Raw genomic sequence first — 19,924 nt, 5'->3', positions numbered from 1 at the left:
AAATTTCGCAATTTTGTAATCTTCGACGGCACATCAATATTCTAAATGTGACTAAGGATGGTTCGACACTCGATTGGACTTACCTTTTCAATGATGCACTGAAGACCAGACATCACACCGAAATCGGGCGCCAAATGCGGCGCCGTCACGGAAGTTATCGGTTGGAAGATCATGTCGGTGATGTATCTCGATCCCATCATCTTGCTTAAATCGTAGCCGTACAGCTCCAGCCAGCTGCCCAGGTTCGTCATGTACGGGACATTCTGGTTCTTATTTATCGGATCATTGTTCTTAAACCTGTAGATGAAAATATCCGTTGGAAGACTGAGTTTGGTCGCCAAGTGTTCCCAGCTCGGCGTCATCCATTGCCCGACTATCGGGTCGTACAGCCTGTTGTCCAGATAGACTAGATTCGTGTTGTAATCAAATATACCGCCGTGGAAGTCTACGGGCACGTAGAAACCGGGGTTGGTGTCTTTGATTATCTTTCCGAAGGGGCTGCGTTTGATTTCTTTTATGATCTCGCCGTTGACGTCGAACACTACGAGCGGCGAGCCGTTGTGGTCTGTGGCGACATAGAACCTCTGGTCTTCCGTTTCTATGCAAGTAAGGAAGTTCCTCTGGTCATACAGGAACCTCACGGTCTTCTCGGTTTTAGGATAATGCATGTGTGTGATCAGATTAGGAGTTTGAGGATTGGTGTAGAAGAATTGGGTGACGTTATTCTTATCGTCCTTCCAGGCCACCAGTCGGTTTCTGTTATCGTAGTAGTACCACATCTGGAATTTGTCCCTTTCGAAGGCATGCACGAACTGTCCTCGGGAATTGTAGCGGTATTTCTGTTCTCCCCTCCTGATAACGAAGCCTCGGCCGTCGTAGCTGCTGAACTCTATGTCGCCGTACTGGACGACCCTGTCGCCGATATCGTAGCCCAGGTACCGCTTCTCTCCGTGCTCGATCACACCAATCACGTTGCCGTTCTCATCGTAAACATATTTCCAATCGTCTTCGGAGCCGACCACTTCCATGAGATGTCCGTCGAAGTTGTAACTGATTCGTTCGCTGGAAGACGTATCGCCGATCAGCATCTTTTTAGACTTGATTCTGTTTCTGGCATCGTATTCAAGTTCGAGGCGGAAGACATCGAATGATTTAATATTCATGAGCACCGTTTTTATTCTGCCGTGGTCGTCGTAGTCGGTGATGGTGAAGTATTGCTTGCTCGTGTCTTGCATGACGGATCGATTGAACGTGTTCCTGTAGATCCTCAAGTCGCTTACTCCTTCTAAGGTACCCAAGTTTTGGTTGTACTTCAGCCTCAACTGGGGCATTTCCTTGCTGTTAATGTTAACGTCAATCGTTGAAAGCCTGGCGTTGCCATCATATTGATATTTGAAGTGGGCATTGTTAAGACCACTCTTGGAGTTGAATTTCATCTTCTCGTCTTTGAGAATGCCGGCATGGTATTTATAGTCCTGTTTGAGATCGTAATCGGGGTCCGTTATTTCGACATTCTTCACCAGGTGAGTATTTTCGTGGTACACGTAGCGGATAGCGGACGCGCCAGCCAGTATCGTCTCCAACTTACCCGCCTGGTCGTACACGTACAATATCTTGCCAGATTGGTGCGGGAAGATCTTAGCCAAAATGTGTCCGTCATCGTTGTATAGGATTTCATAAGGATGTCTATTCATCGGCGAGAAATATTGGTACTTGAAATAGCCTAGCGAAGTCATCAGTGCGAAGGTGTGGATGTGTCCTCTTGGTGTGGTCAAGTTCTGGAGCGCGCCAGAGTCGTCGTAGTCTAACAGATAATCGCTGCCTCTAGGAGTCGTGACCTTAAGTGGAAGACTTGTAAACATGTCCCTGAAGGAATAGGCCAAGGACGACCCGTCACCGTATTTGATCTCGTGCAATCGGCCAGCTCGGTCAAAACCGTAGGTTTCATTTAGATCGCCCCATCTCCAGCTGGTGAGTCGGCTAAATCTGTCATACTCCAGTTCAACCTCGGCGAAGATTCCATTCCGCGGTCCCCACTTCACGGGCCTGGCAGTTCTATCGTACGTGACGTTCAGTAACTCCACCTTATCATCCATAAATACAGCTACAGTAGAAGAGTCTCTATCGTATTCGAGCGTTAGAAGGTTCTCACCGTTTACTCTCAGCTTGCGACCGATCTGAGCCACGGCTTTGCTGCTCTTTCCTTTGTTAGATTGCAATCTGCGCAAGAAGTATCTCCATTCAAATCGGTTTGCTAAATCACCGCCAACTTCAGTTCTCTGCTTCGCGGGCACGGGGTAGCTTTCGCCCAAAATGGGATCTATTTCGGAGAGAATTGTGTACGGAACTGTGTCCGTTGAAATTACATGTCCCCACGGCATACTGGTGGAGATGCTACCGTCCGTAGAAATGATCGTCTTCTTTTCTGCTTCTCCGACCTTAGTGTTAACAGAAGAACCCTTAATGAGAATAGAAATGGGTCTCTTATTGTTTTCGCTCACCAGAACCGTGGCGCCTTTAAGGCTCAGGTCGAAGGTCAAGTTGATGATTCTGCCGGTCGGCGTAACGGCTGAAGTTAGTCTACCGAACTCATCATACTTGTAGATGTAGCTACGTCCGGTGCTATCGTATTTAGCCTTAAGTAAACCAGTGGTACCGTGATAGTCGAAGGTTACATTAAAATTGTCGGGCGTTCGTAATTCTTGTAACATTTTCATTCTGGACATCTTGAGTCTGCATTTCTGTCCCTTGGTGTTCTCTATCGAATTGACTTGGCTGGCATAATCACGTAAGAGGAAGACTTTGTTACCGGCCGCGTCGGTAACTGTGCTCAACTTGCCGTTGCTTGTGTTTACGTTGTAAGTGAACACATAGTTATTTTCGCCGGTTAGAATGTTCTTTGTCATAATGTGCTGGCCGAATCTGTTGAAAACGTACACTTCCTGCGTATCGGGTGAATATATCTCATACTCTCTGGATCCACTGGCGTCGGGTATACTGGCCATGACTGATCGGATTCTATAGTTAGCCTGGTCTGCTATGTGCACGATGCCGTCCGGGCTCACAATCACGGCTGAGATCGTATTGAACTTGGAATTGGAAGCTAGGAAATGATCTGCCTCGAAGCAATCGCAGCCGCGTTCCAAACAGTTGCACTTAGATTCCGCGCCAGCATAAAGGGAGATTTTGCCATCAGTAGTTATCAAACGCACTCTATTTATCCTCTGAGAATCACTTTCAGCTACGTACAAGTCCCCGGCAGCTCCAAAGGCAATGCTCTGCGGCATCACCAAAGTAGCATAAGTGGCCAGTTCCATATCATAGCCGGTCAGCGGCGACGGGCAGTGTAGGGGACGTCCAGCGATCACTTTAACCCTGCCATCCGGAGCCATCTGTAGAATCATATGATCGTCGATGATATGGAGGCTGTTGTCCAAAGGATTAATCGCTAGTTCCGTGGGCCACCTCAGATGGACTTCCTCTACGCTTAAGGTTCCTTCGCAAGGGATCGGTTTCCAGTGCGCTCGGTGCATGTGATTGCCGATGACTGTAGTGATGATGCCATCTCTGTCGACCATGCGAATGTTAGTTCCGTCGGCGAAGTATAGGACGTTGTCAATGGATACCGCCACTCCTTTCGGGTAGGCCAGCTTGGCATCTCGGGCTAGAGCACCGTCGCCGCAGTGCGCCTCGTCGCCGGGCAGACATCTCTCGCCGGAGCCGACCACCGTCTCCCAGTTGTGCTCGGGGTCGCTGTAGTCCTCGGTGTTGCGGACTTTAATGATCTGATGGGATTCCGGGTCGGAGATGTACAGCGTGCCGTCGAGCGGGGACAGGGCCATGTGGTACCGGTAGGAGACTCGAGTCGCGCTGCAAAAGAAAAATAAATATGATGTAGGTACGCAGAGAGGAGTCCAAAAAAATATTTTAGAAGTTTTACTTTAAGTACTTAAGCAATGTTCTATAGTATGTTTTTTTCTTCAAATTGGTGTAATACACTACAAGACGCACAACTCAGGGTGCCCAGAGGATCGGGATCGATTCTTAGTCGCTGCGACGAGTTTTGTCGAGTCGACGAGATGATAATGGGAGATACATATGTAGGTATGTGTATTTTCGGTGCATCTGTTTCCGTAATCATCGGTATATTAGCAAGACACAAACGGAACACTGAACACTCACTTGAGTTTGACGAGGGTGACGACGTCGCCGTCGGGCTTGATCTTGCGCACGAGGTTGAAGTCGCCGACGTAGAGCGCGCCCTCGGGCCCGGCGGCGAGCGCCACGGGCGCCAGCAGGCGGCGGCGCCGCGCCGCGCCCGAGCACTCCGCGCACTCCAGCCCGCGCTGCCGCCCGTCGCCCATGGCCGTGATGATCAGCCGCGGCTTGTGCTTCAGGTACGTGTTCGTGCCGTCGCCCTTCTGCAGGATACCTGAGAAGAACATCACGAAACTTCATCTTCCGGTGGTCCGTCGTGGGAGTAGCCCTTAGGTATAAAAACGGAGGAATAGCGAGTCAGAAACTTTATCCTCGGGTAGTCTATCTAAGCTAGCTGTCGCTGCAAAGTCTGATCCGTCGTGGAGGAACGGTAGAAGCTAATTGGAATTTAATAACTCTTATGGCGGTTCACGTTGCTCTCGATACGAGTATGAATGATTGTTTTGATCATAATCCCCGAAGATATCGCGTAGAAATGAAAAAGATACGACGAATCAGATAATATAACTATATTATCGTGTTAACCATGTATTAACCATGTAATACATTTAAATGTCCCTAAGACTTCGTGTTATTGATCGTAATAAACTAAATCTAGCCCTGCAATACTAAATCCAGACTAAATCTAATTACGAGTTAAGTACTTACCTTCATGGAAATTGTATCTGTGATGAATATCGAGATTCCAGCCGCCGACGTCAGATATGCTCATATCGTGCCCGCTCAGTTTCGTTGTCTGCACGTTCCAGATGATGTCCTTACAGTCCGTGTATTGGTAGCCAACTTTCACCAGCGCCGTGGTGACTCCATACACTCTCTGCCGGTACACGTTTAACCGGTTCCACGGATACGTGAATTTGATGACGGGATCGGCTTCGAACGTCTTTTCAAAGAGGATTCCTTCGATTGTGATCCTCAGATGGATGAGGGCTAAAGTTGGAGGTACTTTTTCCGGCGTCAGTTGAAGTTGGATGGTGGATAAATAGCCAGCAGCCCGAGAGCTGTGGTATACCAGATTTAATCCGGTGCCGGGGATTTGGAGACTTTCTTGAACGACCTGAAAGAATAATTTCACCATGAGAGATAATATTCTAAAAGACAAAATTTGGACAGAAAAATATCACGAATAAGATGCTGCGAAGAGGGAAAAAAAGAAAAGCTATCCTGGAAACCGTAGAAAACAGACATGGAAAAAAATATTGGGCATTTTATGCGACAAAAACTATTTTGGAAGGGGATACAATGGTAGAGGCAGACCCAGATATGGCCAAGTAAGAAAAATTGGGGGCCGTGTCGCTGTCGTATCAAAAAGTCAAAGAGAGCTGGGAGTAGATACTCCACCGACAAAAGAAAAAGTCATAACTTGATAATGTTTGTTTTGGCGGTCGCCATTACCTGTGACTCGGCGAGTATGGCGCTCTTGTCGGGACAGGCGCCCTGGAAGCCGTGCTTCCACGTGGCGAGCACCACGGGCTTCATGGCGTCGTAGTCGTGCGCCAGGCACGCCTGCGGCGGCCCCGACCCGCCCTTCTCGTCCGCCGTCGTCATCACCACCGAGTCGATTATCACAACCTGCAAATGGCGAACATGCTTAACCTCTAGCACAGACTAAGTAATATTTCATAGAGAACGGACACACCCCATCCCGCCCCGAATGTCATCTGTAGCCAATCACCGCGCAGTGGCAGATTGGCTACAGATTGACAGTATCTCGGTTCAATTAACAACGTGTTGACGGAAAGTTCAAAGTGCCGGTGTATGTGTGAGCTTAGTAACTTTAGTAAATAAAAACTTTATATATCATGATAGGTCGCTACGTGAGATAGACGAAGCTGAAGGTACTGTGCTTAGGTAGGCCATTCACTCGGACAATGGACGCTCTAGAAATGGTTCGATAACCACTTCTTCGTCACGATTGAAATTGACAAATAGTCCAGCTGATTAAATTTAGACATATGCGTCAGTGGAATTTGAGAGGTTTTCCGACTCCGGCGTGTGAGCGAAACAGCGCTATGAACGTATAGCATATCCGCATCCAATGTGAAAACCGCCTGAGACTTTAAGATTAACAGTACGCATACATACCTCATTCCAAGGCACGAAGACAACTTGCGAGGAGCGCTTGAACGGCGCCCGTCCAAAGTGTAGGGTGACCGCGCCACCGCCGTTCACGAGCAGGTCGAACCAGCCGTCGTCCCGCGTGAGCGTGAATCCCTCCAGCGGCGTGGACGTGGACACCCGCACGCCCACCAGCCCCGAGCCCAGCGAGGTGACCACGCGGCCTCGGATCACCGCGGAACGGCTGTGGACATTATATATTTAGGTAAAGTAAAAGTGTAAGATGGTAACTCGTTCTCTGGAGGATAATGTTCACCCACCGCTTGTAGAAAATTGCATGTTTTAAGACTTCAAAAAAGGAGGAGGTTGTCAATTCGTCGGGATCTTATTTTTTTGCTAATAATAGTTTAAATCAGGGGTGCCGAACAATTTTATTATTACTCTGAAGCGACAAACTATAAATTATTAATTAGCTTTGAATATAACCGTGGAATATTAGGGTTTTAAATTTATGTTTGGGAATTTTGGATAAGTTTCAACTACATGAATGGGTACTTTTCTAATGAAACTTTATCATAATTGACTGTACTGTTATATAAGTGATTGTATATCTATTATATCTAACTACTTATGATTGATTTAGTTAATAAACTAGTATTACGTAACAACTACTTTTGTCAAACCTTTAGGGACATACTTCAAAAAGGTTCTCAAAGTGCTTCAAACATATTTTATATAATTTTACTAACTCTACCTACAAAAAACCCTTTAAGGTACTTACTATAAAATATTTCATTATAAGCAAACATTTATTGATAGTATAGGATGCGTAAAATCTAAGACATATTCGTGCTTCGAATTTAACAGCTGGTGTAGATAGCGCGGTACAGCGCTATCTATTTCAGCTGTCAAACAATTGGCCACGATTTTGCCTAAAGTGTACATCATCTCTTTTATTATCAATGACTCTTTGATTATAAGTATATCACATAAAATAAAAAGCGTAACACATATTTCACAGGACACGGTATAATAGGTAACTAAATACATTAATGCAAAACACATGCAAACAACAATCATAATACATATATACATAAAATATAATATGTTGCCAATTAGAACCTACGGTTATATAATTATTATTAATAAAATAAAAACTAGTGTAAGAGTATGTACTGTATCAATAGGAACATAATAGAAGCCAGTGAAATTATTAACGGAAATTTCTTATTATTATCAAAGGATCATAGAAACAATACAAAAATTCAGGTTTAGTTTATGAAGGTTGATGAAGGTGCATCAGACCTGCTAGCATGAGTTGCGATCTCGCGCGCAACTCCATACTTCAAGTATGGACTCGCGCGCGAGAACACAACTTATGCTAGACCGCCTGGTCAGGTTAGAGTCTATTCGGAAAGACAAGAGTCGTGGAATGTATGGGGCCTAATACATTCCACGACTCTTCTCTTCCCGCACAGACTATCAGCATAATATTCAAAATACTGGCTTCTATAATTTGTCTACAACCCTATTATAGTCGCACACACACAATCCTACAACTTTCTTACCTCGTATTGAAGTGATTCCAAAACATACTGCGCAGCGTTAGAAGGGCGGACAGAAACAGAGATGAGTACCGTTACATATATGTTAATTTAGAAGATGTAGGTAAATATATAGTACATAGAGGACATGCATGTGCCAATTGGGCTGGCAGGGATACCACAGTGACTGACCAAGTAAAATTTTGCTATTGACTTGGTTAATAACAGGCCCTTAACTTTCCAAAATGATTTTAACTGAGATTTGTATATTAGTATCCAAAAGAAAGGGCCTTCAGTTCTAATCTTCGAATACCTATACTTATAGTTCAAATTCAATGGGACCAGAAGGCATTCTATTAAAGGTACTATCGAATTTTTTTTTGTAAAATGGCAAGCAGATCCATTCAGGAATTGGAAATTGCTAGAAACGCTTGCATGCGTGCATTCGAGTAACTCTCTAAATATTAAGGTAGGAATTATAGTTGTGCGGCTACTGACAGGTGTGGCTTCAGAAGTGCACATTTTGAGAGACTCAAAGGTCTTGACTAATTTTAGACAATCACTGTGGTGTCAATACGTACTACCGCCATTTTTGTTAATTTTGTAACATGTAATATCAAACATAAATTCGCTTCGAGTGTTTGAAAATCAAAGCAAAAACTGTGTCGCACTCTTAAAATGTAAATAAAACATTGGGATTGACTGGGGCACAACATTGCGTATCTTATATTATAACAGATATTTCGTTAATTTTGCTCACAAGAGTTATTAGTATTAAGTAACATATATTATAGGAAAAGTTGACACAGGTAATAATTAGGTATTGAATATTTCCCATGACGTTTAGTCATAATTTAAGGCGTAATATAATATAATCTGGATAGATTTAAAATGTTGAACATTCATGTCAACTGTTCCTATTAAAAATATTCTAAATATGGTCATAATTTTTACTGTTCTATTAAAAAAAAATAGAATAATATTGTTATGACATGACCGAACAATAAAATTTATGCATATATTCCCACGGACAAAACGAGCGGGAAAGGAGGGGTAAAAATGTCTGTAGTCTTCTAACAATAAGTCAAAGGCGACATTGTCATTTTTACTCAACCTGTAGGGCTAAGATGGTCGTCTCTTTATCATTTGTCACTATGCCTGTCACGTTCTAACAAATATGTAAGTGCGAAAGTGACACATGGCATGGCAGGTGATAAAAATGCGACCATGACACCGCTGCTGATAGTTTTGTGACACATAACACCAACCACGAATACTCACCTCTCATTAAAGGTCTCCTGCTTGGCATAGTTCTGCAGACTACCTTCGTCGATGAGGAACTTCATCCTCTCGAAGAAGGATGCCGTGATGGCGGGCGGCTGCTTCCGCAGCAGGATGTCGGTGGGCTTGGGAGACGACACGCAGAGCTGGCTGCCCTTGCAGGCGACGGATTGACAGCATTCCGGGTCTTCGCAGTCCACAAGGCCATCTGAAAGTCATGGTTAAAGGTTTTATTTTATTTAAGTCCTAAAACTGGGTGTGTTGATGACAGAGTATGTGCGAAAAGAGTAAAGTCGTGGAATATATGGGAACCAAAACATTCTACGACTATTCTCTTTCCGCACATACTCTACCCATTAATTAATTAATTAATTAATTGAAAAGAAACTTCTTTTGAATTAATTCAGAAATAGAAGTAGATATCCCTTAGTACTTATAACTAAATATAATTTGGTGTTGAGCTAATGTCATGTTGTGTCCACTCATTATATTTCATCAAATCAAATATTGTTCTTTAATAAAGTACAAGTCCCTAATAAAGATAAAAAATGAATTTACCTTTATCATTATCCTTTCCATCATCACAAATCTGCTCTTTCAGCGTTGTGCAGTCGGGGCCGTCCCAGCCGTCGAAGCATTTGCACTCCCAGTGGCCATCATTGGCCACTCGGCATTGGCCATGGCCGGCACAGCCTCGTGGACAGCCCTCTAGCGTGCAATGTCTCCCGTTCCAGCCAGACACGCAGAGGCAGGTTCCATTCTTGCATTGTCCGTGGTCGCTGCAGCGCGCATCGCAGAGTTTAGACGTGCAGAATTCGCCGGTCCAGCCGGGGTCACAGACACATGACTCTCCCACACATCTGCCGTGCGGGCCGCAGTCGAGGTCGCACACCTCTGAAAATTTTGTGAAAGAACAAATAAGTGCATATTCCTGCCAAAGGAATCAAAAGATGGAAAATGATATGTATTATCATCGTCGCAGTATATTTTAATTCTGAAAACAAAACAACAAAAATTACCTTTGGAGCAATCCTCGCCCGACCACCTAGCATGGCACGTGCAAGTTTGCGTGTCAACATCAAAGGTCCCATGTCCAGAGCAGTCCGGCAGACACTGAAGCGCGTCCTTGTCCATAGTCGCACAGTCCAGGCCTTTCCACCCTTTCTTGCAGACACAGGCCCCTTCGATGCAGAACCCATGGCCCGAGCAGGTCGGGTGTGGGCAGTCGACTTCGGCGCAGAATTTCCCCTTGTAGCCCCTCACACAGGAACACTTCCCGTTCACGCAGTGGCCGTGGCCGTTGCAGTCAGGCACTTCGCACTCGTCGTGGCGGAGGGAGCACTCTTTGCCCTTCCAGCCGGGGTTGCACTGGCATTCACCGTTGATGTATTCGCCGCGTTGACTGCATAGAACTGGACATACACCTGTAATCATATTGTATGAGTTAAATGAGGCTGGTTATCTCGATTTCAAAGTTAATCTATCCTTTGAAATGAGTTATACTTACTCTCGCTACAGTCGTCTCCTCCAAATCCTGGCTGACATTGGCAATGGCCCATGAGGCACTCACCCTTGCCTGAGCAGCCGTTAGGACAATTATGGGTCATGTCTTCAGCCACCGCCGCGATAAAGGATATTTCCCTGGGGTCGCCGTCGTCGTTGTAAAGCGATAGGAACCAGTGGCCTTGCTCCATGTAATGCGTTACTTCTTTCTTTACGGATGGCTGAAAATGTGACGTAAAATTAATGTTAGTTGCATATATTTAGACGTTACAAATAATTTGAGTCAGGAATATATGTTTACAACTTACATGTGAAGCTCTCGTGGATCTCGCCTTGAAACCACTAAGGACTTCAAGGAAGTGGTATTGCGTATGAGTGGGCAAAGCATTTCGCCTCGCATACACGCCAATTGAAGCTCCCCGAGGTATCATGTAGTCGAACTTGACGTAAGAAGCTTCTGACTGATAGAACTGCATGTTCCAGTAACTATATGGAGGGATTTCTTCTGATAATTTTTCACCTAAGTTAATTTGTTTGAATGTCGTCCCGTCTGGCGGGAACGACTGTGCGGGGAATGTTCGCGCACCTAGAACATAAGATATACGTTAATTTGGTATTCTTAAAGCTCAAGAATAATCACATTTCGTTTCATCATGCGATGATGTGGTGAAATTGTAAATCGTACCTACCAAGGTGCTAATCTAATACTCAAAACTAAGAGCAGTGCAAATCTAAAATTCTAATGTTAAATGTTGGAAATGTACCTAATTACAAGCGCATGCGGTTTACAAACGTGCACCGTTAGTAATCCCTCAACCCATAATGAATATAGAAAAACATGCTGATTAAAAGGGTTAACACATCTTCATTTGAAGACCCTATACCTATAGAGGTAAATGGTTGTATGACAGTTAGTGAGTTATCGTGTTTCGAATCAAATTCTGTGACCTCACCTTCCAAAATAAGTATGGGTGGTGGAGTAACCTTTGGACATACACATTTCGGTGCTTCAGTGGTGGTCGGGCTTTCGGTTGCTGTTTCCGTGGTGAGGTCAGTTGTGGAATCAGTCGAGTCAGTCAGCGTTGATGCCTCTTCGCTGGTTGTTTCATAGGTTAACGTTTCACCTTCTGTAGTCGTTTCGGTCGTATTATAATTTAATGTTGAGAAGATATCTGTAGTTTTTGAAGTCTCTTCGAATACTGACTTGTCAGTACTCGGTTTATCATAATAATCGTCATATGAGCCGTCTCCCGACCCATCGCAAACCGGACAAGTGCATTCACAAGTTCCCCCTTCAAAAATAGTTTTAGGTGGTGCTGATGTCACTGGATTCAATGTTGATTCTATTGTTCTCGGATTGTTGAAAGTCGATTCGGTTGGTGCCACATCTACTGGAGTTATGCGAACACTTGGTAACTCATTGCTTTCGCCATCTGTAGGTACTTTCACTGTCAACGAATAAAGCGGTTTGTAAGCAGAGTTGTCTGCACCATCGGCCGATATTGTAAGATTAATCATAACATGTTTTGAGTTAGGTACTTCCGGGGTCTTGGATTCGGCAAAATTTACAGTAGATCCTTCGGCATCTATGTTATCAGTTGAATTACTATCTATTGGGTTGTTAAAGTTAGTTACACTCAGTGATGGTTCCGTGGAAATCATAACATGCTTTTTAGGTGTTTTATTAATTTCACTTGACGTAGAGGTAGTTATTTTAGTTTTGGTTTCTGAAATGATTGGCCCTGCAGTTGTTACTGGTACTGCAGTTATAGTTGATGTTGTAACAATCTGGTCTTCATTCCGTTCAGTATCATAATGGAGTTTCCCAAGATCATTATCAATATCTTCAGATTCATTGATTTTAATATGCAGTTCCTCGTTCACTTCTTCTAATTGTGATTCTAACTTTAAATATTTAACTCTTTGCAATCCTCGCCACAAAACGGATGAAAGTGAATCACTTTGCATGGCTTCAGGTTCATAAGCGATATTATCATGATCGATTTTTGTTTTTGGCGCAATCTCTGGCGGTATATTAATGAGTGAATCAGGCTCGTTAGTTACTACGTTCACCACATCAGTACTAGTATACTGTTTGTTAGTTTCAGTACTAGCTTCCACTGTATGATTAACTTCCGTTATTGCTTCTATAGGATTATTAGCCTCAGTAGTCGTTTCTGTAGTTGGGTTATTAGTTTCAGTATTGTCCGCAGGAGGGTTATTAAGCGTCGTTGTTTTAATATTAAGCGGTATGTCGGTTGTCGTTCCAAGTTCAATGTTGGTTGTGGATTTAAGCTCTACATCGGTTAGCACACCAGTGTTATCTACACTTACACTAGACACATGAACGTCGCCCCGGTCTTCTTCGCCTTCAGATACACCATGCACTACACTAAAGGTGTCCACAGAAGGCGTGATTAGCTCATGCATATCTACAGCGGAAGTGTCCGAAGAAGAAAGAGAAGGTGGTTCACTAGCATGCTCGTCGACACTTCGGCGAGCGCGTTTACCTGAGCCAGTGGCCGGCGTCTGGTGCGGTCGTGCTAGAGACTTGTTGGACTCCAGCGTCGTCGCTTTCGACGCCGGAAACACCTCAGTGGACTCGCCAACGACCACTGAACATGGGTTCGCGTTATGATATGAGGTCACGAAGTATGATGCTGCGGAAAAGAAGCAATTTATAGTTTTCATTGCGGTTTTGGTAAAAAATAACTGTGATAAAGCGTGTGAGTTTTGGTTAGCCGTATAAAATAATGAAATAAATTGTTCATACTTAATTTGATTTTCTTTTAAAAACAAAATATATAAGTGGCCAGAAACCGACAATTTGTAATAGTTGACACAAAGCTTACACGCAAAGAGAAACAAAATAAATGTACCTGATGTATAAGACGCAATTGCTAAAAGAAGAACGAACAACACTATGAACACTACAGCAGTACACTTCCAGGAACATCTAGAAGAGAGGCCTTTCCTAAAGTGGAACCGCGAGGCAGCCGGGGGGAAGTGGGTCGCTCGCAGGTTATTCCTGACGGGGAGGACCGGAACCGGAGCCCCGAAGGCGGGGTGCCGCTCGTTACGGTCCATCCTCTCGAGGGTGCTCTTGTCCTTGCCTGGACTACTACACGAGGAATTTGATTTGTAATCCATCGATGGATTCTTCTGTATGTCGCCTGGAAAAATATAACGTTCACGTAATTAGTAATTAGTGAAGTGAATTAGGGAAGCGTTGGTGGTAGTGGTAAGGCGTGCGAATTTCAAATCGAAGATCGCGGGTTCAAACTCCGGCTCGTACCTATGAGTTTATTGGAACTTATGTACGAAACATTACCTATATGATATTTACCAATCGCTTTTCGGTGAATGAAAACGTCGTGAAGAAACCGAACTAATTCCAATAAGGCCCAGTTTCCCCTCTGAATTGGAAGGTCAAATGGCAGTCGATTTCGTAAAAACTAGTGCATGTCAAACCTTGGGATTAAGTTTAGGATTAAGAAAAACATCGTGAAGAAACCGAACTAATCCCAATAAGGCCCAGTTTTCCCTCTGAGTTGGAAGGTCAAATGGCAGTCGCTTTCGTAAAAACTAGTGCATGTCTTATCTTCGGATTAGGTTGGCAAGCGGAACCCAAAGTAGCAAAATGCAGTGATAACGCTGGGGAGATGAAGATCTCATCACCTTTTTTCTTTAATAATTACCTAATTAAAATGTAATATTTAGCACAAATCCCGTTGGGGTCGGGCTAATTTGTTTTGACGAATCCGATTCTTTGAAGGCTTTAAGAAAAAGTATATATAATGTAAATGTTTTTTAAAATGCCATTTTTGGAAGAAACTTCGTACCTGAAGGCACGTAGAAGTTGCCAGAGGGCGTGCGCACGAGACACGAGGGCTCGAAGTCGGCCAAGTCGGCGGGGTTGCCGGTGATGCGGCCGTTCAGTCGCGACATGGTCGGGTTGCGCGGGGGCACATCGGGTGGCGGGCGCGTCCCGTCCAGCAAGCAACCTGCACACAAAAAAACGTAGGTTTTAGGACCGGTGGCGACATCTTTCAGTACTATCAACACTTTAGACTAGTGGTCCCCAAAGTTGACTGGGATCCAACCCACCTAACAAAAACTACCGAGACCCATCTCTTGGCCGTCTTAATAAGTGGCCTAAATGTTAATGGTATCGTTCAGATTACGTAGCAGTTTCAGGTTTCAGGGCCCACTCAATATTTGCTTGCGACCCATACTGCCCTATTCGAACTTTAAGATACGTCAATTAATAGATATTGAAACGATATGGATGTGTTAGTGTCAAAAGCGATGTTTTTGTTTGAACAAACGTCACATTTGACACTGACATATCTAATCCAAATCTTTTCTAGATCTATTAACTGACGTATTTTAAAGTTGGAATCAGGCCGATAGTTTGGGAAATACTCTTTTAGAGACTTTACGTCGCGACACATGGAGATTCGCTCTGAATCCATTCTGTCATTTATCATATAATAAGTCATACATACATAAGTATGTAGCTGTATAAGTTAGTTGGTGTTTACGTTGGAGTGATAACTATTAAAATTAGGATTAAGGAGATTCTTAGTGTCTTATATATATATATATATATATATATATATATATATATATATATATATATATATATATATATATATATGTGTAGATAGGTACTACATATTATATAAACGAGCATACGGCTGGTAAAGATTGTAACATTAGTCTAAAACTTTATGTCTGAAAATTACACTATTACGAGTATGTCTATTATTAACATCTGCGTGGGTATCCATTGTTTGCTTTCACTTGAAGGTACAGAAAAGGTCAACAAGGCTTCAAGGAACCGTTCCTAGTTAAATGTACCTAGCTAAGTCCTTGACACTCGAATGCTCAGGTACTCGCAGCCCGGCCACGTGAATGCGGGTCAAAGGTCCATTTACTATATGTATTTGGATATTTAAATAAAAGTAAACAAAATCTACTTAAGCAAGTTGACGGTAGATGAAAACATTACATAATAAAATAATGTAGGTTAAAGTCAGGCCGTTCATTGACAGATCCAGGCGGTTATGTATTTGGTTGGTTAACCAATAAATGTTAATAAAACTACCCGACAATGTACAAATGGTTTGTTTACATTTTTAGGGTTCCGTACCCAAAGGGTAAAACGGGACCCTATTACTAAGACTTCGCTGTCCGTCCGTCTGTCCGTCTGTCCGTCTGTCCGTCTGTCTGTCACCAGGCTGTATCTCACGAACCGTGATAGCTAGAGAGTTGAAATTTTCACAGATGATGTATTTCTGTTGCCGCTATAATAACAAATACTAAAAACAGAATAAAATAAAGATTTAAGTGGGGCTCCCATACAGCAAACGTGATTTTTGACCAAAGTTAAGCAACGTCGGGCGTGGTCAGTACTTGGATGGGTGACCGTTTTCTTTTTGCATTTTTTTCCATTTTTTTTTTGCTTTATGGTACGGAACCCTTCGTGCGCGAGTCCGACTCGCACTTGCCCGGTTTTTTTAAATACCTAAACATACAGAGTGCCTATAGGTAGACAGTTAATGTAATAGAAAACTTTTTATAAAAAGTAACTTAAGGAAGGAGGAAGACGTGTTTTAGTGAACCTACCAAGAAGCTCATTTGTTATTTTAAAAGCCTTAACAAAATTAATCAGCTCCTAGCGATAGGAACAAAAGCGACCATTAGGAACAAGGAAAGATTCAATTAATTCCATCCACGGAAATTTACAAGTTGAAATTCAATAAAGACTGTAAAGAGCGAATATTGTTGTCGTAATGGTTCATAAACAAATAGCGGCACTCGGCCGGCGGCGGCGGCCATGCAAATGGATCGAGATCGCGTGTTTCGGTAGTTTCTTATGGAGGAAATATATTAGTTCAGCCATTCTTCAGCGGGGAGCGCCGGGCCTCTCCCATCACTAATACAAGCTAATGGAAAATCGAAGTATTATCTGTCCGCCCCACTCGCCCTCTGCCTACCAACTTTTGATCCTCGACAAATTTTAAAGATTCCTTCGAGCGTTAATTAATTTATTGTAGCCGATGTAGCCGCAAGAAAACTCAATTAATTTTAAAAGGGTTTTTGTGTTGTTTTTTTCCGAACGCCCCACCGCGTTTTGGCGAAAGAAAATGGCGGTGCTCTCGATAATATCGCCGCGCCGGCACTTTGTGGCGCGGCCTTTCAAACGATTCGTTTGCTAGTAATTAGAAGTTAAACAATTTTAAGCCTCCTAATGAAAAATGTCGCTGTGATTAAACGAAATAGTCATTAACCTCTAGCGGCCCCACCATACAAGGAAAATTGGCAATCGAATTTAAATCAACGGTATTAGAAAATAGAGTTGAATTTGTTTTGTTTTAAAATCGAACGAAACGAAATAAAAGAAACTCTATTCCATTTCATTAAGATTTAAATTTCATTGGAGGTAATTTGAACTAGTATTAGGACATTGAACCCCAAGAGGTTAAAGATGGCATTGTAGTTTACGAAAACGGATTATCTACTTATTACATAATTAATATACTACTTTGCATAAATCTTATAAGAAAAATAAACCTATACATATTTTGCTTTAAGTAGGTACTTAAGATAAATGTTCAAGTCCAGATCGAGCGGCTCGCCGCTGCCAGTGAAAAACTAAATCACCAGATCCCTCACCTAATTTAAGAGGACAAGTATAGTCATTAATACACACGTCACTCCTGGTGCTACTACAAAATGTGGCCCATTTATATCCCGTCTCGGGGCTTGGGAATTATGGTAATCGGGCGAGTCGTGTCTTTTGTCTGTAATGGTGGGTAATTACAGAGGCACCTCCGGGGTACACTTCGTCTGCCGGAGGGGGCCCTAGGGCTCGAGAATTCGACACTCGTTACGTGAATCGTCTCAACTTTAAAAAGGGAACGCGATTTTGAACGCCGTCCTGGGATTCATCGCTTACTGATGCAAACTTTTTCTGTTCTACTTTTTCCTAAAATTGGCTTTTGCGGATCGGCCGGAGCTCCACGTGCCTTTTCGGGGCTTGTTTGCGTAACGAAAATACTGTTTTACAACGCGGACTTTTCAGTTTCGCAGCTCGATTTTACAACCCATATTATTTATGGAGCGCCTCGCTCTATGCATAAAGCAATCAGACAGGCACCAATATCCATATTCCGAGCCGTTTATTTTTATGCGTTTTTCGAGCCATCTGGCACCGCGTCTACAATCCGCATTTTCTTCCGAGAAAAGCAAAGCTCGCTTACTTATTGGAAGATAAAGGGGGTGTGTTTCGGCTCATTTGCGGGCGAGCTCGCTCCGATCAAACGTGATTTCTTATTGAGAACGGAAAGGGAGCAGACGGCAGTCGTAATAGAGAAACTCCGGTGCGACCAAGTGAACTGTGCACAAAGGAGCTCGGTTCTTTATTTTCGCTTTTAATAAGATTAATATCAGATCGTGCGGCGGCGTGGCGGGCCGGAGCTGTTTGCGGAGCGAGTTGTCAAAGTCGTATCTCTGCAGGTAGTTGTATAACGGGGGATGATGTATGATGCGGCTGAGGGCTGACGCACGACGCGCCGCGGCCAATCTCGCGAGACACCCGCCACACGTGCTCACAATCTTAAACTCGTTACTCGACATATTCTGAAGCAATTTTGAATTTACCCCTCGATTCGAGGTTTGAACACACAATACAAGTTACTATGAGTATTATTTAAAAATCTGCAAGCTGGCATTGCGTTTATACATTAAAATGTAGTTATATTGATAAAGTATGAGGCGCCAGTGAAGCAAGGAATACTGATGAAAGCGAAACAGTTTGTATTGAAGCTCGCGGTTTGAGAAAACTTATCGCCCCGCTGCATTGTAGCGTATTTCGCCGGAGTATTGATCTCAAGTTGGCCGAAACTCGGGTCCAAATTCAATTGATGAGATTAGCATTTCAGCAGAAAAAGGGCCTCGCAATTATTCCACTTTCAAAGTCCTTTGATAATTTACGTAAGAATTCAGAAAACTGCCGATTCAGCCGAAGATTTTCCTACGTTTTTTATGGGTCATGGGGAGAAAAGGTCCAAAGGCTAAGGGGACTGACTAAATAATTATGTGGTATTCAAAGCAACCAACGTTTTTTTTTTTTTATTGTGAATCAAGAAACAAACGGTCATTTACATTAATGCGTAATGGTTTAACATTGCATCTTAAGGTTAGACCTACAGTTTCCTTAATTGAATATAATCGTGCTAAATTTTTATACACTATGGTTTTTCTTTTACATTTTTATTGCTACAGAAAATACAGCAAATCGGTGCTTATTATTTCTCTAATTATTAAAAAATACAAAACTTGTTTAACTGCAAAGTTATTAACTTACTATACTATACTAACTAAATATACGCCATATACAAAATATCTAGTTATACATATATTTTACTTAATAAAATATATCCCTAGCCCTAGTTTTACCACTAGCTGTAGGTACCTACGCTTTTTCGAAGCTTCAAAATGTACAGCATATAGGTAAAACTAATAGTTATATGCTGTTACATTGAAAAATAAAAAAAATATTTAATATTTCAACTGCTAATAAAACCACTACATTCAGTATTATTCATAATATACTTACATCGCAAAATTAGGATTCATCGTTAGTCGAGGCAACGGCAAAAATCGAGGCAACGGCTGTTTAAATTTGTAAACTCCTGAAAACTCCGTTTCACCGCAGGTGGAAAGTCGGGATATGAATACAAAACCGTAACAACACTTAACGCATGGAACCCCGCAAACCGATTCCCCAATTTCAATTTTAAATTTAGCGCCGAAGTTGGCCCGCGCTCCGTACAATATTTATATGAGAGTTGCACTGCGATTTATAGTTGGGAAACAATCGGAAACTTGGTCCGGCGCCGTCGTGACTTCCTTTTAATTAGTACCCATTCATCGTCGAACAATCGAGTCCTCGAACAAATCCATTATCGGGAACTTTTCGATAGTAGAAAGAGGTGTATTCAAAGTTCGCGATTGGAGGGGAATCGGACGGGATGGGCTTTTGTGGACCTCTGGGTCCGACGCTCCCAATATCTCCTGCTCTCATTACCCTAACAGGTCTTTCAATCAACTCTTCTCAATGCAACTTTTCTATCCATATTCGTTGCGAGCGAGCGGACGAGGTTTTCTTTTTAAAAGTTACAACGCATACCGAAATGTGCACCGATTCGTTTGCCTTTATTTGTGAAGTGAGTTTTACAGGGTATCCAGTCATAATTTTTGTGTCAGGAGTTTTGGCTTAGTAAAACAGTATTTTCTGATCATAATAGGTA

General features: G+C 43.0%; 1 protein-coding gene across 5 annotated transcripts in view; it reads right to left on the bottom strand.

The window, feature by feature from the left end:
- The window catches only part of LOC134666737 (teneurin-m), a 668,228-nt gene that overhangs the window by 5,295 nt on the left and 643,009 nt on the right, over positions 1–19,924 (bottom strand). For 3 of the 5 annotated variants that reach the window (XM_063523982.1, XM_063523984.1, XM_063523981.1), the window contains 15 exons: positions 14,447–14,608; positions 13,484–13,777; positions 13,115–13,264; positions 11,558–12,052; positions 10,913–11,190; positions 10,609–10,825; positions 10,121–10,525; positions 9,660–9,995; positions 9,102–9,309; positions 7,845–7,871; positions 6,304–6,520; positions 5,614–5,790; positions 4,867–5,275; positions 4,183–4,432; positions 84–3,870 (listed from right to left, as the gene is read on the bottom strand). In XM_063523982.1, the coding sequence (XP_063380052.1) occupies positions 84–3,870; positions 4,183–4,432; positions 4,867–5,275; positions 5,614–5,790; positions 6,304–6,520; positions 7,845–7,871; positions 9,102–9,309; positions 9,660–9,995; positions 10,121–10,525; positions 10,609–10,825; positions 10,913–11,190; positions 11,558–12,052; positions 13,115–13,264; positions 13,484–13,777; positions 14,447–14,608 (7,412 nt within the window). Of the gene's footprint in view, positions 1–83; positions 3,871–4,182; positions 4,433–4,866; positions 5,276–5,613; positions 5,791–6,303; positions 6,521–7,844; positions 7,872–9,101; positions 9,310–9,659; positions 9,996–10,120; positions 10,526–10,608; positions 10,826–10,912; positions 11,191–11,557; positions 12,889–12,981; positions 13,265–13,483; positions 13,778–14,446; positions 14,609–19,924 lie in introns of all 5 variants that reach the window. The other 2 variants (XM_063523986.1, XM_063523985.1) reach the window with 2 other exon arrangements.

Source organism: Cydia fagiglandana, chromosome 8, assembly GCF_963556715.1.
Source record: "Cydia fagiglandana chromosome 8, ilCydFagi1.1, whole genome shotgun sequence".
Classification (NCBI taxonomy): domain Eukaryota; kingdom Metazoa; phylum Arthropoda; class Insecta; order Lepidoptera; family Tortricidae; genus Cydia; species Cydia fagiglandana.
This window is presented reverse-complemented; position numbering and strand designations above follow the sequence as displayed.